General features: G+C 39.7%; 2 protein-coding genes across 2 annotated transcripts in view; one reads left to right on the forward strand and one right to left on the reverse strand.

Moving 5' to 3' along the window:
* Positions 1-2133, reverse strand: part of tsga10 (testis specific, 10) — a 47085-nt gene extending 44952 nt beyond the window's left edge. Inside the window, exon 1 of the mRNA XM_060899518.1 lies at positions 2074-2133. The gene's annotated coding sequence lies outside the window, so the exon portion shown is untranslated. The remainder of the gene's footprint in view (positions 1-2073) is intronic.
* A 65-nt stretch (positions 2134-2198) lies between these two features.
* Positions 2199-20684, forward strand: part of slkb (STE20-like kinase b) — an 82048-nt gene continuing 63562 nt past the window's right edge. Inside the window, exons 1-2 of the mRNA XM_060898777.1 lie at positions 2199-3056; positions 17958-18122. Of these exons, the coding sequence (XP_060754760.1) occupies positions 2907-3056; positions 17958-18122 (315 nt within the window). The 5' untranslated portion in view covers positions 2199-2906. The remainder of the gene's footprint in view (positions 3057-17957; positions 18123-20684) is intronic.

A 20684-nucleotide genomic window follows, 5' to 3' on the forward strand; every position in this document is an offset into this window, starting at 1 on the left:
ACAAGCTAACCAAAAACTAACATTAAATTACCTAACCAAAAACTAACATTAGAGTAAACAAGCTAACAAAAAACTAACATTAGAGTAAACAAGCTAACCAAAAACTAACATTAGAGTAAACAAGCTAACAAAAAACTAACAGAGTAAACAAGCTAACAAAAAACTAACATTAGAGTAAACAAGCTAACAAAAAACTAACATTAGAGTAAACAAGCTAACCAAAAACTAACATTAAATTACCTAACCAAAAACTAACATTAGAGTAAACAAGCTAACCAAAAACTAACATTAAATTACCTAACCAAAAACTAACATTAGAGTAAACAAGCTAACCAAAAACTAACATTAGAGTAAACAAGCTAACCAAAAACTAATATTAGAGTAAACAAGCTAACCAAAAACTAACATTAGAGTAAACAAGCTAACCAAAAACTAACAGAGTAAACAACCAAAAACTAACATTAAATTACCTAACCAAAAACTAACATTAGAGTAAACAAGCTAACAAAAAACTAACATTAGAGTAAACAAGCTAACAAAAAACTAACATTAAATTACCTAACCAAAAACTAACATTAGAGTAAACAAGCTAACAAAAAACTAACATTAGAGTAAACAAGCTAACCAAAAACTAACATTAGAGTAAACAAGCTAACAAAAAACTAACAGAGTAAACAACCAAAAACTAACATTAAATTACCTAACCAAAAACTAACATTAGAGTAAACAAGCTAACAAAAAACTAACATTAGAGTAAACAAGCTAACCAAAAACTAACATTAGAGTAAACAAGCTAACAAAAAACTAACAGAGTAAACAAGCTAACAAAAAACTAACATTAGAGTAAACAAGCTAACAAAAAACTAACATTAAATTACCTAACCAAAAAACTAACATTAGAGTAAACAAGCTAATCAAAAACTAACAGAGTAAACAACCAAAAACTAACATTAAATTACCTAACAAAAAAACTAACATTAGAGTAAACAAGCTAACCAAAAACTAACAGAGTAAACAACCAAAAACTAACATTAAATTACCTAACAAAAAAACTAACATTAGAGTAAACAAGCTGACCAAAACTAACATTAGAGTAAACAAGCTGACCAGAAACTAACATTAGAGTAAACAAGCTAACCAAAAACTAACAGAGTAAACAACCAAAAACTAACATTAAATTACCTAACCAAAAACTAACATTAGAGTAAACAAGCTAACAAAAAACTAACATTAGAGTAAACAAGCTAACAAAAAACTAACATTAAATTACCTAACCAAAAACTAACATTAGAGTAAACAAGCTAACAAAAAACTAACATTAGAGTAAACAAGCTAACCAAAAACTAACATTAGAGTAAACAAGCTAACAAAAAACTAACATTAAATTACCTAACCAAAAAACTAACATTAGAGTAAACAAGCTAATCAAAAACTAACAGAGTAAACAACCAAAAACTAACATTAAATTACCTAACCAAAAACTAACATTAGAGTAAACAAGCTAACCAAAAACTAACAGAGTAAACAACCAAAAACTAACATTAAATTACCTAACCAAAAACTAACATTAGAGTAAACAAGCTAACAAAAAACTAACATTAGAGTAAACAAGCTAACCAAAAACTAACATTAGAATAAACAAGCTAACCAAAAACTAACAGAGGAAACAACCAAAAACTAACATTAAATTACCTAACCAAAAACTAACATTAGAGTAAACAAGCTAACAAAAAACTAACATTAGAGTAAACAAGCTAACCAAAAACTAACATTAGAGTAAACAAGCTAACCAAAAACTAACATTAGAGTAAACAAGCTAACAAAAAAACAACATTAGAGTAAACAAGCTAACAAAAAACTAACATTAAAATTACCTAACCAAAAACTAACATGGGAGTAAACAAGCTAACCAAAAACTAACATTAAATCACCTAACCAAAAACTAACGGAGTAGACAGATTAACCACAAACTAGCATTTCTGTAAACAACTGATATTTTGATTTATGAAATTAAACTTCTGTTTAAACACTGTTTGTTCAGGTTCGAGTATAATCAGCTAAAGTTTAAAACACCTGCAGATGACCAAAACGCCTCAGATTTCCTATAAAAGTCCACTACATAGGATATGAACTCCGGGCCTGCGCTCCCTATGTGGGGCGCTGTGTGCTGAGCAGGAAGCCATTTGGGATGAAACCCAGCACCCGCAGCAGCAGCAGCAGGAGGCGACGACGTTCCAAACCACCCGTGCGCGCTTTGATCTGTTTCTCGTGAACGCGCACTGAGAATCCGCTGTGTTATGGCGCTCCAGTCCAGATGAAGTGAATCGGAGTGAAATACTGACTGCATTTCACATTTACACGGGGAAAACAAAAGGAAACTACAGCATCAGGGATGAACTCGTAGTTAAATCCAGTGGAGTTTTTATCCGTCCATGGATCCCTCTTTCACTGAGGAAGCGGATCTGTTGGGAACAACATCAACGTTTTCCTTTCCTTTACCTTGGATTTGCTTTATACTGGGACAGTATACAGATTTATTCTAAACACAGAGACCTGATTATGTGTGAAGTGTGGCACTGACAGACTTGACCTTGTGTGTTTGTTTACACGGTAATGTTAATCGGCTCCATGTAAACACAGCAGGCTAAATGGAAGGCTGTCGAGACAGTTATCCCTTTCCCACTTATTTAACCAGCTCAGGCATGTTTTATAAGTAAATAACGTTTATAATTATGACTTAATATTGATCCAGACACCTTTAGAAAACCCAGAATGCCCATGCGGTAGTGTAATTACATCTCTGAGCAATAATAAACATGCAGTAGTTGTTGTGTCTGGAACTGAAGGCTGCTTTTTCCACGGAAATAAAACTCTTCTATCAGGATAATAAACACTTGGGACCCACTATGGCTTTCTTTAATTTTCGGAAAATATTCAAGCTCGGTCCGGAGAGGAAGAGAAAGCAGTATGAACACGTCCACAGAGATGTAAACCCGGAGGAAAGCTGGGAAATTATCGGAGAATTAGGAGACGGAGCTTTTGGAAAGGTGTATAAGGTAAACATCATTGTTATTACACGTTTAATACACAGTTATAACTGTATAATAACCATGGCTTCATTGTATTGCATTAATGTTTTGTAGAAACCTTTTATAATCGCACAGTTATCAATTGTTTTCAGGGGAAAGTAGCTAAAGCAACTCTACGTGACGTCACAGATTTATTTGCATACTGCTTGTTCATCAGGATCCTTAATTTGCATATCAAATGGTAACCTAGAAGGGCACCTTGTAGAATCCATTCCTCCACCAAGCTACATCTTATCAACATCAAAATTTAATTACTTGAACCTAGGATAATACTAAAGCTGTACACTAAATCAAAATGTGTTCGCTACTTTTTGAGTTGCGTTGGGAATAGACAAAAAAAATCCTGGATCCATATATACATATATACACACTACCGTTCAAAAGTTTGGGGTCACTTTGAAATGTCCTTATTTTTGAAAGAAAAGCACTGTTCTTTTCAATGAAGATCACTTTAAACTAATCAGAAATCCACTCTATACATTGCTAATGTGGTAAATGACTATTCTAGCTGCAAATGTCTGGTTTTTGGTGCAATATCTCCATAGGTGTATAGAGGCCCATTTCCAGCAGCTCTCACTCCAGTGTTCTAATGGTACAATGTGTTTGCTCATTGCCTCAGAAGGCTAATGGATGATTAGAAAACCCTTGTACAATCATGTTAGCACAGCTGAAAACAGTTGAGCTCTTTAGAGAAGCTATAAAACTGACCTTCCTTTGAGCAGATTGAGTTTCTGGAGCATCACATTTGTGGGGTCAATTAAATGCTCAAAATGGCCAGAAAAATGTCTTGATTATATTTTCTATTCATTTTACAACTTATGGTGGTAAATAAAAGTGTGACTTTTCATGGAAAACACAAAATTGTCTGGGTGACCCCAAACTTTTGAACGGTAGTGTGTGTGTATATATATATATATATATATATGAATTTGCATCAGAATCTAATCAGTTGTTCCTTGGCCCATGGCCCACTTTTCCTCAAAACTTCATTGAAATCTGTTAGCTACTTTATGAGTTACGTTGGGGAACAGCAAAACAAACAAACAAATGGAGGTGAAAACATTACATTACATGGCATTTAGCAGACGCTGTTATCCAGAGCAACGTACAACAAGTGCAATAACCTCCAACAAAGTTAGCGAAGATTAATAAGGCTACTTGAAGGAAGATGTTCACTAAAGCCTGGCGCACATGGACGATTTTCTGTTGCTTGGTTGCGCAACTTTTTGATGCAAGCGAAAAATCACTTCATGTATGGATATTTGCAACGGTGATGTTGCTTGCGACAGATCTCAGGTATCAAACATGCTTGCTATTCTGCGACAAAAAATCGCCAGTCGCTGACTTGTTGCAGAGATATTGTTGCATGTGCATGTCTTTGCGATAACGAAGCAATCACCTCCAAAAAGGCTAAGCCAATCCCTGCCCGCAAAGTACAACCCCGATTCCAAAAAAGTTGGGACAAAGTACAAATTGTAAATAAAAACGGAATGCAATAATTTACAAATCTCAAAAACTGATATTGTATTCACAATAGAACATAGATAACATATCAAATGTCGAAAGTGAGACATTTTGAAATTTCATGCCAAATATTGGCTCATTTGAAATTTCATGACAGCAACACATCTCAAAAAAGTTGGGACAGGGGCAATAAGAGGCTGGAAAAGTTAAAATTACAAAAAAGGAACAGCTGGAGGACCAAATTGCAACTCATTAGGTCAATTGGCAATAGGTCATTAACATGACTGGGTATAAAAAGAGCATCTTGGAGTGGCAGCGGCTCTCAGAAGTAAAGATGGGAAGAGGATCACCAATCCCCCTAATTCTGCGCTGACAAATAGTGGAGCAACATCAGAAAGGAGTTCGACAGTGTAAAATTGCAAAGAGTTTGAACATATCATCATCTACAGTGCATAATATCATCAAAAGATGGAAGAATCTCTGTGCGTAAGGGTCAAGGCCGGAAAACCATACTGGGTGCCCGTGATCTTCGGGCCCTTAGATGGCACTGCATCACATACAGGCATGCTTCTGTATTGGAAATCACAAAATGGGCTCAGGAATATTTCCAGAGAACATTATCTGTGAACACAATTCACCGTGCCATCCGCCGTTGCCAGCTAAAACTCTATAGTTCAAAGAAGAAGCCGTATCTAAACATGATCCAGAAGCGCAGACGTCTTCTCTGGGCCAAGGTTCATTTAAAATGGACTGTGGCAAAGTGGAAAACTGTTCTGTGGTCAAACGAATCAAAATGTGAAGTTCTTTATGGAAATCAGGGACGCCGTGTCATTCGGACTAAAGAGGAGAAGGACGACCCAAGTTGTTATCAGCGCTCAGTTCAGAAGCCTGCATCTCTGATGGTATGGGGTTGCATTAGTGCGTGTGGCATGGGCAGCTTACACATCTGGAAAGACACCACCAATGCTGAAAGGTATATCCAGGTTCTAGAGCAACATATGCTCCCATCCAGATGACGTCTCTTTCAGGGAAGACCTTGCATTTTCCAACATGACAATGCCAAACCACATACTGCATCAATTACAGCATCATGGCTGCGTAGAAGAAGGGTCCGGGTACTGAACTGGCCAGCCTGCAGTCCAGATCTTTCACCCATAGAAAACATCTGGCACATCATAAAACGGAAGATATGACAAAAAAGACCTAAGACAGTTGAGCAACTAGAATCCTACTTTAGACAAGAATGGGTTAACATTCCTATCCCTAAACTTGAGCAACTTGTCTCCTCAGTCCCCAGATGTTTACAGACTGTTGTAAAGAGAAAAGGGGATGTCTCACAGTGGTAAACATGGCCTTGTCCCAACTTTTTTGAGATGTGTTGTTGTCATGAAATTTAAAATCACCTAATTTTTCTCTTTAAATGATACATTTTCTCAGTTTAAACATTTGATATGTCATCTATGTTCTATTCTGAATAAAATATGGAATTTTGAAACTTCCACATCATTGCATTCCGTTTTTATTTACAATTTGTACTTTGTCCCAACTTTTTTGGAATCAGGGTTGCAGTCACGTGATTTCCATGTGACTTGCATCCCCCTCCCCAGATCGCCCACTGGTCGCAGATAACGCGCATACGGGAGGGGAAACTTGCGTCCAAAAATCACAATACAGTTGCGACAGAAAATCACCCATGTGCACCAGGCTTTAGAATTAAGGTTAGTAAGATTGTGAAAAACATGTTTCCATTTCAGTTTTGTGCAACACATTTAAGGGGTAAAGTTCAATATTCTTTTTAATTTAACTCTGAAGCCTTTCTCTGTAAAATGGATATAATTATGTGGAATGTACCATGACCTGCAAGTTCAGGATAGTAATAAAATACACTACTTCAAATAAACAGAAAACATGCAATATCCCGGAGTTGATCCTTGGTCCATGGAACCTTTCCTGAACCTTTCCTCAAAATTTCATCAAAATCTGTTCACTACTTTTTGAGTTACATTGGGAACAAACAAACAAACGGAGGCGAAAACATAACTTAAGGTAATAAGGCTACATGAAAAAGGAAGATGTTCACTTAGAATTATGGTTCGTAAGATTCACTGAGTCACGTCAGTGGACCAGCGTGAAAGTTCACAGTCACTGGGTTTCCTTTACAGTTTTGCACACAATAGAAGCAATATTTTAAACAATTTTGACAACACACGATTGTGAATGGTCTGTGTTTCCATTAAGTCATGTCTGTCGTATGATTAAATCAGGGTTTTCCCATGATAGCTCTTTTTTTTTCAGAAAAATAATGTCATACATGTGACTTCAGTGTGAAAAACGTGTTTCCATTTCAATTTTGTGAAACATTGTTTTATTGAATCATCTGAAAAAACACCGTATGCAAGCGTAAAAATGTTTCTGCAATACTTGAGAGGGTTTTTTTTCTTCGAAATTCACGTTTCAGTTACTAATTTTTTTAGTTCACTATTTCAAATTGCACATTAAACAGGATAAAGGAAACACGGCGATAGCGCGATTGCTAGGATTAAAAAAGCGTGCACGGGATACAATTTGGCAATCCAATTTATTAATGGCATAGAGCAGGGGTCATCAAACTACGGCCTGCGGGCCGACTCTGGCCCGCCACCCCCCTTTGACTGGCCCCCCAGCCCCTCTGCCCCTCACCACTTGAACCGGCCCTATGAGGCAATCCTCAAAAGTAGTCATGGCCTATTTTTTTAAATTGCTTTTTGGCAAATAATAACATGTCTGCATCTTGTATTTTGTTGATTTTATCAATTACAATTGATATTAGTTATAAAATGAACTGTTCATATTTTCCGAATTTTCGTCATATGCTCGCAATCAAGCAGTGACAGGCAGCGCACGCGCAGAGAACTGTCAGTGTTCAGGACAGCAAAATGGCTAGCGGTAAGCGAAAAGCTGACAGAGAGTGCAGAGTTTTTAAAGAACAGTGGGCCACCGATTATTTTTTCGTTCAGTGTAAGGACCGTGCAGTTTGTCTTGTATGTAAAGAAAGTGTGTCGGTTTTCAAAGAATATAATCTGCGTTGTCACTATGAAACCCGCCACAAAGAGTATGCTAGTTTGTGAGGGCAAACAAGAGAAGACAGGATTCGGAGGATGAAATGCGGACTGGCTGCACAACAGAATGTATTCCTTCGCCAAACCCCCAGATCAACCAGGCTGCTGTCCGAGCTAGCTATAAGGTAGCTCACCTACTAGCTACCCATGGAAAGCCGTTTACTGATGGGGACTTCGTTAAAGTATCCATGCTTGCTGTGGCCGAGGAGGTGTGTCCCGACAAGAAGGATGCGCTCAACGCGGTGAGTCTCTCCGCACCTACTATGACCAGGCGAACCGAAGATTTGGGGGACAACGTGTATGACCAGCTGAATGAGAAAGTGTCAGAATTCGAGTTTTTTGCTTTGGCCTTGGGTGAGAGCAATGACGTGCAGGACACAGCACAACTGCTGTGATCTATTGATCTATTGCTCATATTATTATAATTTCACTGTTTTTTAAAATGTATTTATTTTATAGGCCTATTTATTTGACCTTTATTACGTGCTGCACACAATTATCTCATCTCATCTCATTATCTCTAGCCGCTTTATCCTTCTACAGGGTCGCAGGCAAGCTGGAGCCTATCCCAGCTGACTACGGGCGAAAGGCGGGGTACACCCTGGACAAGTCGCCAGGTCATCACAGGGCTGACACATAGACACAGACAACCATTCACACTCACATTCACACCTACGGTCAATTTAGAGTCACCAGTTAACCTAACCTGCATGTCTTTGGACTGCGGGGGAAACCGGAGCACCCGGAGGAAACCCACGCGGACACGGGGAGAACATGCAAACTCCACACAGAAAGGCCTTCGCCGGCCCCGGGGCTCGAACCCAGGACCTTCTTGCTGTGAGGCGACAGCGCTAACCACTACACCACCGTGCCGCCCCGCACACAATTATTATTAATATTATTAATAATATCAACAGGCCTACCTACAATTTATAATTTTTCACTCACCTTTGCCAGTGTCAATCACCTCAGCTAGGCAGATGTTTCTTACCTTGACAGCTTTGATGTTATTTTTATTAGAAAATAAATAAATGGAATATCTGTGGTATTTCAAATTAAAACAAAGTGTGAAGACTTGATTACTACTTTTGCAAACCACTAGTAAAGATAAACAAATATGTGCCAGGAATCAAGTGTTGATATAGTAGTATGGATATAGTAGTGTGGATGGCTGTGCCCGGCTAGTAATCTCTACTACACAATGAGGCCTGCTGGTGGTCATATTTGTCTGGGTCATACAATTCTATGTTATATAGCTGACCGGGCCACGGACCCCCATCACAGTCAGGAACGACAATGTGGCCCCCAGAGAAAAAAGTTTGGTGACCCCTGGCATAGAGGCTCGATTATGTTTTCATTATTTAGAAATGTGACCAGTAAATTTTGACCGATAATTTTATATTTAGATAGATTCCTCCTCTCTCAACTGTTTCTCTTCTCCGCTGCTGTCAGTGGGCAATTCTCATTAAGTCTTGCGCGATTTGGAGGCAAGTCCAGACGAGTCACAGTGCGTTTACATGCACATCGAAATCGAGCTACTGTCGGTAATCGAGCTAAGGGTCCCAGCAGGGGTGCCAGAGAAATCCAATCCTACATGCACACAAGGAAATCGAGCTATTGTGTGAGGTACATTGTGCACCCGAGCCACAGGTGGCGCTACACGCCCCATCGTGTTGGTACACGTCCGGTTGTCGTCATGAAGAAGAGCTATTCAAGAGTATACACAAAGTTATCAGCAGTGTTGCCAGATACTGCTGACGTTTTCCAGCCCAAAACATGTTCAAATCCGCCAAAATGCACTTAAAACCGCCCAATCTGGCAACACTGGCAGTTCCGTGTTCACAAGTTCCGTGCTCAAGCTATTAGGCTTGCTCTAACAGACTGTATGGCTACAAACTGTCCTGCGCAGACCACTGTTTTGTAAGACAACTTATTTTGCACAATTGTATATTTTTCTAAAGTCCATTTTTTGCTTACAAAAAAAAATTTTTTTTGCTTACAATTTAACTTATTTCTTAATAAACACACAAAAAAGTTCAATTGTTTTGTTTTTATTGACATTCTTCAGATGTTGGACATATACACACACACACACACACACACACACACACACACACACACACAAATACAATGACTTGTTTATGTACACAATTCACAGCTATGCAACAGCTGTACAGATGTATTTGGTGATACAGTAAGTGAGCTAAATTTTAACAGTGCAAACAATGCCACAAAAAGAAAAGATTCATGGCGTTGTCATGATTCGTTGTCATGCCGACCGAGGCTGTTGTGTTTCCCGCTTGTGGTCTCGTCACTCGTCACTTCCGGAAGGGGCAGTGCTGAAGTAAGTAGCTCGACTCCGTAGCTCGATAGGATATACATGCACTAAGTAGCTCGGCTAAAATCGCATAATCTAGGTTGTGTAGCTCGATTACAAGAAATCAAGTTCGGTTCGATTTCAGCCTAGCTAAGGTGTTTCCATGGCATTTAGAACTTCGATTTCAGTCGAGCAACGGCAGAAATTCGAATTTCTCTATGTGCATGTAAACGCACAGATTACCATGGAGCTTTCGCTACACGTTCCACTGTATTGCTATAAATCAAATGTTTGGCGAGTCCCTACTGGAATTGTATAGCATTGTATTCTTTTGCATCACTTCATATCACATTGAATCATGTTGTGTTGAATTGCACTGCATCCTGAATTGCACTGGGGTGAATCATATTGTATCGCATTAGTAGTTGCTTCCTATGTATCGGATCATTGACATGCAGTGAAGAATGGAGTTTTATCTGAATAGAAAATAAATTATTCATTATTTCTTCAAGGCGGCATGGTGGTGTAGTGGTTAGCGCTGTTGCCTCACAGCAAGAAGGTCCTGGGTTCGAACCCCGGGTCCGGCGAGGGCCTTTCTGTGTGGAGTTTGCATGTTCTCCCCGTGTCCGCGTGGGTTTCCTCCGGGTGCTCCGGTTTCCCCCACAGTCCAAAGACATGCAGGTTAGGCTAACTGGTGACTCTAAATTGACCGTAGGTGTGAGTGTGAATGGTTGTCTGTGTCTATGTGTCAGCCCTGTGATGACCTGGCGACTTGTCCAGGGTGTACCCCGCCTTTCGCCCGTAGTCAGCTGGGATAGGCTCCAGCTTGCCTGCGACCCTGTAGAAGGATAAAGCGGCTACAGATAATGAGATGAGATGAGATTATTTCTTCAATAATTTTTTTCTTATAGAAAGAAGTCATCTTTGGCTATGGCACTATGAGCGAAACCTTTATGCATTTACAGAATACTAAACTTTCTCTCAAGAACACAGAAAAAAAAGCAGTGACAGTGAGTAACCATGAAGGAAAACATTTACTTGCTTTTAGTACTTATAAAATGTAATATCTCCAAAATGAGAGTTTAAACAATGGTAATCAGTGACTGGACGTAAGGGCAACACAGTCAGGCGTTACACACTGATGGTGAGTCGCGTGAACCTGCTTTCTAAACTTGTATAACAGCTGTGGTGTGAGCTGGAGAACCATATTGAATTCAAGACAGTCACTAACGTGTGCTGAAAAAGTCGCTAGATTTGTCATTAGGCTCTTTTTTGAATTAAAGTCACCACATCTAAGACCCTATGTTGGCAACATTGGGTGCAGAATTGTTTCTAATTTTATAGAGGATATCACATGATTGACTTTCTGGTAATTAATAACTGCCAAGTGCAGAAGTGCACCCAATCACGTGCTCAGGTGTTCACATTCTCACCAGTGTGGTCCCGCACCACATTACTTTCACTCCACTGCTCTGAGAAAAAAATGTACTGTACTGTATCGTTCCTTATCACTGGAGTGGTAGCCTCAAGAGTCCATAATCTGTAAATTTACCTGGAAAGGTGCATTGAAGTGTTATTTTTTAATTAAAATGGTCTTTAAGGTCAAATTGTCTTTAAAGGTAGACTTGAACATTATTATCATGCCAGTGGGCCTTTGGTTTCCTTCACCAAAGGACCACTGCTGACATGGTAGAGTAGCTACCTCTGCCAAAGAGGTTATGTTTTCAGTGTGGTTTGTTTGTCTGTTTGTTTGTTTGTTTGTCTAGCTTACCAACCAGGGGTGAGTTTCCCAAAAGCCTCTTAACGCTAAGAGCATCTTAACTCAGAGAGAGAGTGTTCATTGTGATGCTCACTCTACCATTTAATGATCTTTGTGCTACGATGTTTTTGGGAAACCCACCCCAGATTTCCATGAAACTTGGTGGAAAGGTGTAGCATGGGCTAAGGAAGAACCCATTAAATTTTGAAGTGCATCTGAGTCACAGGGCAGATCCATGAATTGATTTTCACTTTCGCTAACGTTGTGAGAGACCACATTTAGCCTTCGCAGAAGTCTGCGCTCAACAATGGGTCACATCTTAAACCCAGTAGATGGCAGTAAAGTTCAGTCATTAAAAAACAAACAAACAAACAAACAAACAAACAAAAACATAACCAGTGTAGAAATACGATAACTCCATATCACAGTCCACATTCATAGATACCAGTTATCCTCTGGGATACACATGTAGGCAGATAATTTTAATAGTTTTGGAAATACATCCAGATGTATAACATGGTTGCGGTTGCAGGTTTGCATATCTTAGAAGAGTCGACTTTTGCCCTTAGCGGAAGTCTGCGCTCTCCGAGTACACTTCTAGTTGTAGCTTGTGTCTGCTGGGATTTTTGAACACCTCAATATCACTGCTGGGTTGAGGATAAACTACAAACCAAAAATGTTCAGTCAACCAGAGAAAAGTTTGCAAGAGCTGCATTCATCTGTAGAAAGAGTACTGTGCCTGGTATGAGTATTACAGCAGGGGCGTAGCTAGGATTTTCGGGGGGGGTGGTCACACACTGACTGGCAGCCTGCCGCAGGTTTGTAAATGAAAAAATACATTGAATACATTTGAGAAACTAGCGCGGTCTTTGCATCATTCTTTCATCTCATGTTGCGAGCTGTTGAGATGTCGGACAATGATTCGGCCAAATCAGCTTTATCCGGCAGTGTATGGATAGCGGCTCGACATCTTACCCTAGTCAACCGATGCAGATCTCTCTATTCTTGTTGTCTTACTGCTCATCAGCCAAAATGTTTCTAAGTAAACGGCATCATGGATGACGAATGGCAAAGATGTCAACAATCTTGTCAATGTCGATCGCTCTGCCATAGGGTATGCTCATCATCGCCAGTCCCGACTATGAAAAATATGTAACAAAAAATAATTACCATTCCTAGTTTTAGGTAGCTTAGAAACCGGCTCTTTCATTATTGCTGTTTCTTCCATGCTTTCTTGATGTTGTGTTCTAGAAACGGCACACTAAAACTTAGCTTCGAAGCCACAAAATGTAACTTTGATGGAAAAAATATATAATAAATTCCTTACCTCTCTTCACATCGAAAGGAGGAAAGTTTTGCTTGTTTTGACATGGCGAATTATTAACACAAGAGGAAATACTCATAATTCGCAACTAAAAAGACTGCAGCTACACTGGCAGCTTGACCAGGCTTTCTAGTGCGATCGTGTTGCGCTTGCGCAGAACTGGGTTTTCGTGCCCAAACCACAGAAAGTCCAGACAGAAACTCTAATGAGGCTGAGGTGATAATCTAATTTTTAAAAAAATGTTAGAAAAATTACAGTGGGTGCTTTTCTAATATTCTTATGCAGCTATTGAAAAAATGTATGGTCCGATAAAGGGGGGTCACGGGCACCCCAGGACCCCCCCCCCAGCTACGCCCCTGTACAAGATTAAGTGTATTGGTCTGTACTAAGTTTTGCAAAGGGATTCAGTATGACTGTCTTCTGAGGCAGAATAGGTCAGTATTAAAAGAGAGAACCCTGCTTAAAGAACCATCATGTACCGGCAACAGGAATAGGTGGAAGATGGAGGAAATCCTTTTCTGCTGTGAGGAAATACTACAGGATTTCCATACGACAGAAAGAGGATGGATTTGCAAAAGCTAAAGAAAGAAAGACTTCCCGGTGAACAGTTCAGTTTAGTTTCAAGTCTCAAGCTGTTTTGCTTCAGCAGATGAAATTGTAAGCAGACTCACCGTTACAGTGACCGTTTATCCAAGTCCTGAACATTTATCCAAGTCCTGAACTTTTATCCAAGTCCTGAACTTTTATCCAAGTCCTGAACTTTTATCCAAGTCCTGAACTTTTATCCAAGTCCTGGGCATTACTCATACAAGGCTTGCTTGTAAGTAATGAGCTCAAGCCATTAATTTAGACCTCAACCACTTTAAAGTGCATATCACGGGTAAATTCAGGAGCAAGATCAATGTAATTCTCCTATTTTATATTAAACTTTGGTCAAATATCTGTCACATTTTGCATTTTGTGCAATTTTTTTACCTTGCGCAATACCAGAAAAATTCAGTTGAAATCAAGCCATTTGAGGCAAATTGGTCCGCCTCTGAAAAAACTTGGCATTTGGATTTCCCGGCAAACATTGATTTTCGTGACGTCGCGTGCGGGACACCTCCTTCTGAATCCTATGTCAGCGCTGGTTTGTTTATGAGAAAACGACCTGGTGGTTTTCTGCAAATTTCTTCAACGTTATCACGTAATTATTAAAATGGTTAACAGATGTATCGTAGGAGGGTGTAGCAACACCAATCTTGATGGGATTAGTACTCATCGTTTCCCAAAAGACCGGACAATGAGAGAGAAATGGGAGCGCTTGGTCTACACAGGCTGTGCACTGAAACTGTGCAAAGCTCTCGCAGCCTGCTGGCGCTTCCGCAGGTAACGTCACGAATCTGGCTCCAGACTCCGTTTTGTTATTTTATTTTTTTCTGCTGTAGACAAATGGCCTCGTGCAAAATTACCCTTCTGGATGAGTGTGTAAAGGGACATTCTTTCATATAAAAAAAAAAATTGGTCCAGAATATGCACTTTAAGCAAATAACACTTGATCACATTGATCAGCTCTCACACTTTAATGCTGTTTGTGCTTTATGTAGCCCTGTGTATAGAATCTGTATTTCTTTCTATGTTACAGCATGATGCTGAAGTTGTTCAGTCCCAATCTGTACAACAGTTTGCTAATTACACTGTTATTCATTAGTACAAATATGGAGGTGATTATAGGAACTCGCACGTGCTGATTGGTCGAGAAATTCAGACTATTTCTCGATAATCACCTCGAGTGATTCAGCAAAATGGCGGCTAATCACTGTGTCACCGTAAATGAGGAAGAATGCAAATTACGAAAGAAAATGCTGTTCTTAAAAGCACTAAAAATGCTACGAAGTTTGGTCTAAAACTATTCAAACGTAAAGTGGAGTTGTGATTTAGTTTATCGATTTCAAAATAAAGTATTTTATGTGAGTCGGCATAAATAAGTGACACAAGTCTGCGTCGTGCCGTTATTGCATTTGCATGCTGCTTTTGAAGTCTGAAATAAATTATTTTTTAAAATATCTCATCTCATTATCTGTAGCCGCTTTATCCTGTTCTACAGGGTCGCAGGCAAGCTGGAGCCTATCCCAACTGACTACGGGCGAAAGGCGGGGTACACCCTGGACAAGTCGCCAGGTCATCACAGGGCTGACACATAGACACAGACAACCATTCACACTCACATTCACACCTACGGTCAATTTAGAGTCACCAGTTAACCTAACCTGCATGTCTTTGGACTGTGGGGGAAACCGCACCCGGAGGAAACCCACGCGGACACGGGGAGAACATGCAAACTCCACACAGAAAGGCCCTCGCCGGCCACGGGGCTCGAACCCGAACCTTCTTGCTGTGAGGCGACAGCGTTAACCACTACACCACCATGCCGCCCGACCTCGATTTCACCTCAGTTATTATTCACTGATAGTTACTTTGCCTTTGGTGAATAATTGTTAATTCAAACTAGCTAGTCATCCATGTAGGGCGGCACGGTGGTGTAGTGGTTAGCACTGTCACCTCACAGCAAGAAGGTCCTGGGTTTGAGCCCAGTGACCGACAAGTACCTTTCTGTGTGGAGTTTGCATGTTCTCCCCATGACTGCATGGGTTTCCTCCGGGTGCTCCGGTTTCCCCCACAGTCCAAAGACATGCAGGTTAGGTTAACTGGTGGCTCTAAGGCTACGTTTACATTACGTCGAATCAGCGGATCATCAGATTAATGTTCTTAAAACGATTCGCGTTTACACTAAAACCGTTAGCCGTGCACACAGCAACACCAATACGCAGATACGCTCGGCTCTGCAGGCATCCTGCGCTCCAAATCACTCCGCCCTGAACAGCGAGTGCCCTCTGGAGGGTGCGCACTCTGGCCCTGCGCAGCTCACAGAGCGCGCGAGTGAAGTGAACAAGCCACGATTCGGGACTGAGCCGCTGTGTGTGAGATCCCAGCGCAGATCACTTACCACTTGCAAGTGGAAGGATGGCAAGCCTAAAGACAATCATAACTACACAATGGGCAGTATTTGCATCAGTATTTGCAGTATTTTCATACTTTTATACTCTTTAATGAAAGGTGATACAAGGCGGAAGTCCGCACCGTTTTTCAGCAGTCGCGTCACATGACCAACACCAGCGAATCAGGAAGGTGGATGTCACAGTGACGTTGTCCAATGAGACGCCAGCTAGAGCTCAGCACAGCGTATTCGCGTATTCTGAATGTTTACACAGCACCGGAGCTGACACGATCTGGATTGAATACGTGGACGCTGGCGGATTCCCGTTTCCTGGCTTTTCCAGGGGGTTTAATGTAAACGGACAGTGCGTCCGCGAAGAAAACGAGACAGATACGGTCTAATGTAAACGTAGCCTCAATTGACTGTAGGTGTGAATGTGAGTGTGAATACTTGTTTGTCTCTATGTGTCAGCCCTGCAATGATCTGGTGACTTGTCCCATCGTCAGGTGGGATAGGCTTCAGCTTGCCTGCGACCCTACACAGGATAAGCAGTTACAGATAATGGATGGATAGTCATTCATGTAGGTTGTCTCTTGTGCTCATGTAGTGTCCAGTGTTGAAAATATCAACATTCTTTCACAAGCATACTCACTCGAATGCTCTGAATGCCATGTTCTACATCAGCGTTATTTAACCAAGCTATTGAAATAACTGTCCTGCAATAAGCCCAAATTTTCCTCTTTTCCACATACACGATTAGGCTCGCAGGTCATGTGGTGATGCAGCACAGTAACTTTTTTAACATGTGGAAAATCTCTGTAGCCCAAAGAATTTTCCAGCTTTAATATTTTCTGGCTTTTGAAAATACCCACATTACTGTGCCGCCACAGCATTTGAAATATTGTTTGCTTTCTTATACAAGAATTACAGTATTTGTGAAAAACTGTACAATGCAAGCCAGACTTTAGTACAAGTCAGGACTGAACGTTAACATTTTGGGTAAGTAGCATTGGATCAAAATGTTAACTCACTAAGAGTTGTTAATGAGACTTATAAAATGTTAATAAGTAGCACACTTGTTTAGATTAGATTAGATTAGATTAGATAGAACTTTATTGATCCCTTTGGGAGGGTTCCCTCAGGGAAATTAAGATTCCAGCAGCATCATTACAGGATAAACAGAGAATAGAAAATAGAGAAAAAACTTCTAGGTAAATTAAATTAAATTAAGTATTTACATATACAAATATAAAAAGGATAAGATATGGGGAGGAGAGGAAGGGGGGAGGGCCAGCAGGAGAGATATTGCACTTTATATTGCACATTATACTGCACATTGTCCAGTATTGCTTATTGTTAGGCTTGGCTACTGCTACTGTTTATACAGTAGTAGTGCAGTTATTATAACTGTGAAGAAACAAACAGTATTAGATTCGAAGCTTAATGTTATTTGATTGTTTAATGGAAGCAATTTTGAATATAACAATATAACAAAATCATTTTATCAAGCACTAATGTTTTGGGTGTCAGAGTAAAATTTCTGGCAAAATTACTGTATATTACTAGCCTGTAACTTTCCCGTACATGCAGACAGTTTCCTTCACCTGCTTCCTGTTTGTTTTATTGATTTCAATCAAACAATAATTAAAATTTTCCAAAAGAAACAAAATTGAACAAAAAAATATTCCTTCCTGCATTATATTGACCTTATCAAAGGATCACTGTGGACAATAAATGCTTGAACATTACATGTCAATGTTAATAGTTTATTTCCTATCTAAACTGTCAATATTTGCCATGTTGTGTGCCAAGGCAAACGGCTTCGATGGTGTAAACTTCCAAGCACGCGTTTATGCCTCATACTGATGTTTTACTTTTTTTTTTGTATAAACGTCAAATAATACAACTTAAATTAATTTCCTCTCTCAGGCTCAGAACAAACAGTCAGGCATTTTGGCTGCAGCAAAGGTGATTGACACTAAGACGGAAGAAGAGCTGGAGGATTACATGGTGGAGATTGACATACTGGCATCTTGTAACCATGACAACATTGTCAAGCTTTTGGATGCCTTCTACTATGAGAGCAAACTCTGGGTGAGCATATATAACATAGTATTAAAGGAGTTTTGTTTCAAACAAGGGCGGCACGATGGTTAAGTGGTTAACACTGTTGCCTAACAGCAAGAAGGTTCTGGGTTCGAGCCCAGTGGCCGGCGAAGGCCTTTTTGTGTGGAGTTTGCATGTTCTCCCTGTGACTGCATGGGTTTCCTCCGGGTGCGCCGGTTTCCCCCACAGTCCAAAGACATGCACGTTAGGCTAACTGGTGACTCTAAATTGACCGTAGGTGTGAATGGTTGTCTGTGTCTATGTGTCAGCCCTGTGATGACCTGGCGACTTGTCCAGGGTGTACCCCGCCTTTCGCCCATAGTCAGCTGGGATAGGCTCCAGCTTGCCAGCGACCCTGTAGAAGGATAAAGCGGCTAGAGATAATGAGATGAGAATGAGGTATACATGAATTGTTTGTGTAAAAGGTTTTGCCTTAAATGTTTAGCAAATTGAGAATTTTTTTTTGTAATGTTCTGTAATGTGTCCCGAGTTAATGTAGCTGTAACGTAATATGACTGATCCGTCTCGATTAGCAGATGCTATTTGCAGATCAGTCTAACTTTGTAAATATATAAAAATAATAATAAAAATTCTGAAGTCAAATTTTAGAAATGACTTTGTTTAATTGAAACAATCTAGAGCTGATCTAAAGAGAAAGGCCAAAAAATATTTATCACTCAAATTGGGCACTTGTACAACAACATACTGTATATTTAAGTTTTATATTTGATACAGTGAATTTATAGTGTGAGTCTTTATCGTTTCTTCTCATTATGTGTTTTGATGTTATTATAGTTATAATTAGCAGTAGAAGGTAATCATAAATCAAAATGCCAACATTTGTAACATAACTAACCTCTACTGCTAACTATAACTATAATAATTACATAAAAGTAAAATAAATAATGCATTTATTTAAGTAACTAAACTACAAATTGATGTTTTGTTACAAGTTAAATATATATATATATATATATATATATATATATATATATATATATATATATATATATATAAAAAGAGAGAAAAAAAGGGGGGGAATTCATACAAAAATTAGAATTTGATTTACATATTAATTAAGAAAAAATATATATATACATAATAATTGACAAATCATGGCAGGCTATAGGTTTGTAATAAACCTCTAAAGTGGTCGTTTAAATGGATTCTAAACCACAAGAGATCCTGGCTAGACTTAAGTATATTAGGTAAGCTGTTCCACAACTTAACAATCCTAGGAAAATATCTGTTGCAATAATATTCCTGATTGTGCCTAGAGATTAGGTCAAAGTTGGCTTGATGAAAATTACGAGTATTATAATGCTGAGTGGCGAGTCCAAAATTACTAGTAACAGTTCCAGTTTTATACTTAAACAAGAGAACTAAATCATGCATTTGTCTATGAAAATCAAGAGGTAGTAAATTAAGCTGGACTAGTCTATTAACATACATGTAACTGACTTCTCTTGGAGGATAGTTCAATATGAATTTAGTGGCACGCCTCTGAATGTTCTCTATCAGTCTGTGATGCTTTACTAAATAGGGTGACCACACACTTGATGAATATTCTAGTAACGGCCTGACAAGCGCCGTATATAACAACTTTCTCGTCTGGATGTCACAAATATCCCTGCCACACAGCCTCTTCACTAACCCAAGTACCCTATTCGCCTTCGCACACATCTGCTCGATATGACTATTCCATGTGCAGTTGCCAGAGACAAATATACCCAAATCGGAGGTTTCAGGAGAGTGCAATAATACTTCCTCACCAAGATGATATATGTTGAGGGGCCTTCTACAAGATCTTCACTTGGACATACGCAAAACTTTACATTTAATGGTGTTAAATGTCATCCTATGATCACTGCTCCATAAATGCAAATCATCTAGGTCAGACTGCAACAAAGCCGGAGAACTTACAGAGTCTATAGGCCGGTAAAGTTTGCTGTCATCCGCAAAGAGGGCGAGACTTGATCCATACTGTATGTAGGATGGCATTTCGTTTGCAAAAACCAAGAACAACAGAGGCCCCAATATGGAGCCTTGAGGTACCCCAGATGTTTCAGGTTGCCAGTCCGAAAAGGCACCCTCAAGAACGACCCGCTGTTGTCTATTTGACAGATAGCTCGCAAACCATTGGAGGGCAGTACCTGAAATACCATGGCGGTGAAGTTTAGTCAATAGGAGGTCATGAGGCACCTTGTCAAATGCCTTAGAGAGATCGAGGTGTATAACATCTACCTCTTGACCTCCAGCAACCATGTCCAGGATATCATGATATACCTCCAACAATTGTGTAACTGTTGATTTCCCTCGTAAAAATCCATGTTGCAGATTGTACAGTAGAGGTGCAAGGTGTGGATAGCAGTGATTGAAGACACACCTTTCCAACACTTTTGAGACTATACAGAGCAGGGAAATCGGTCGATAATTCTCTGCCAAAGTCGGGTCATCCTTTTTAAAAACGGAAGAGACATTTGCACATTTCCACAGCGCAGGTACCACCCCATGTGATAAAGATAAGTTAAAAATTTTGCACAGGGAAGG

This window comes from Neoarius graeffei, chromosome 18, assembly GCF_027579695.1.
Source record: "Neoarius graeffei isolate fNeoGra1 chromosome 18, fNeoGra1.pri, whole genome shotgun sequence".
Taxonomy (NCBI): Eukaryota; Metazoa; Chordata; class Actinopteri; order Siluriformes; family Ariidae; genus Neoarius; species Neoarius graeffei.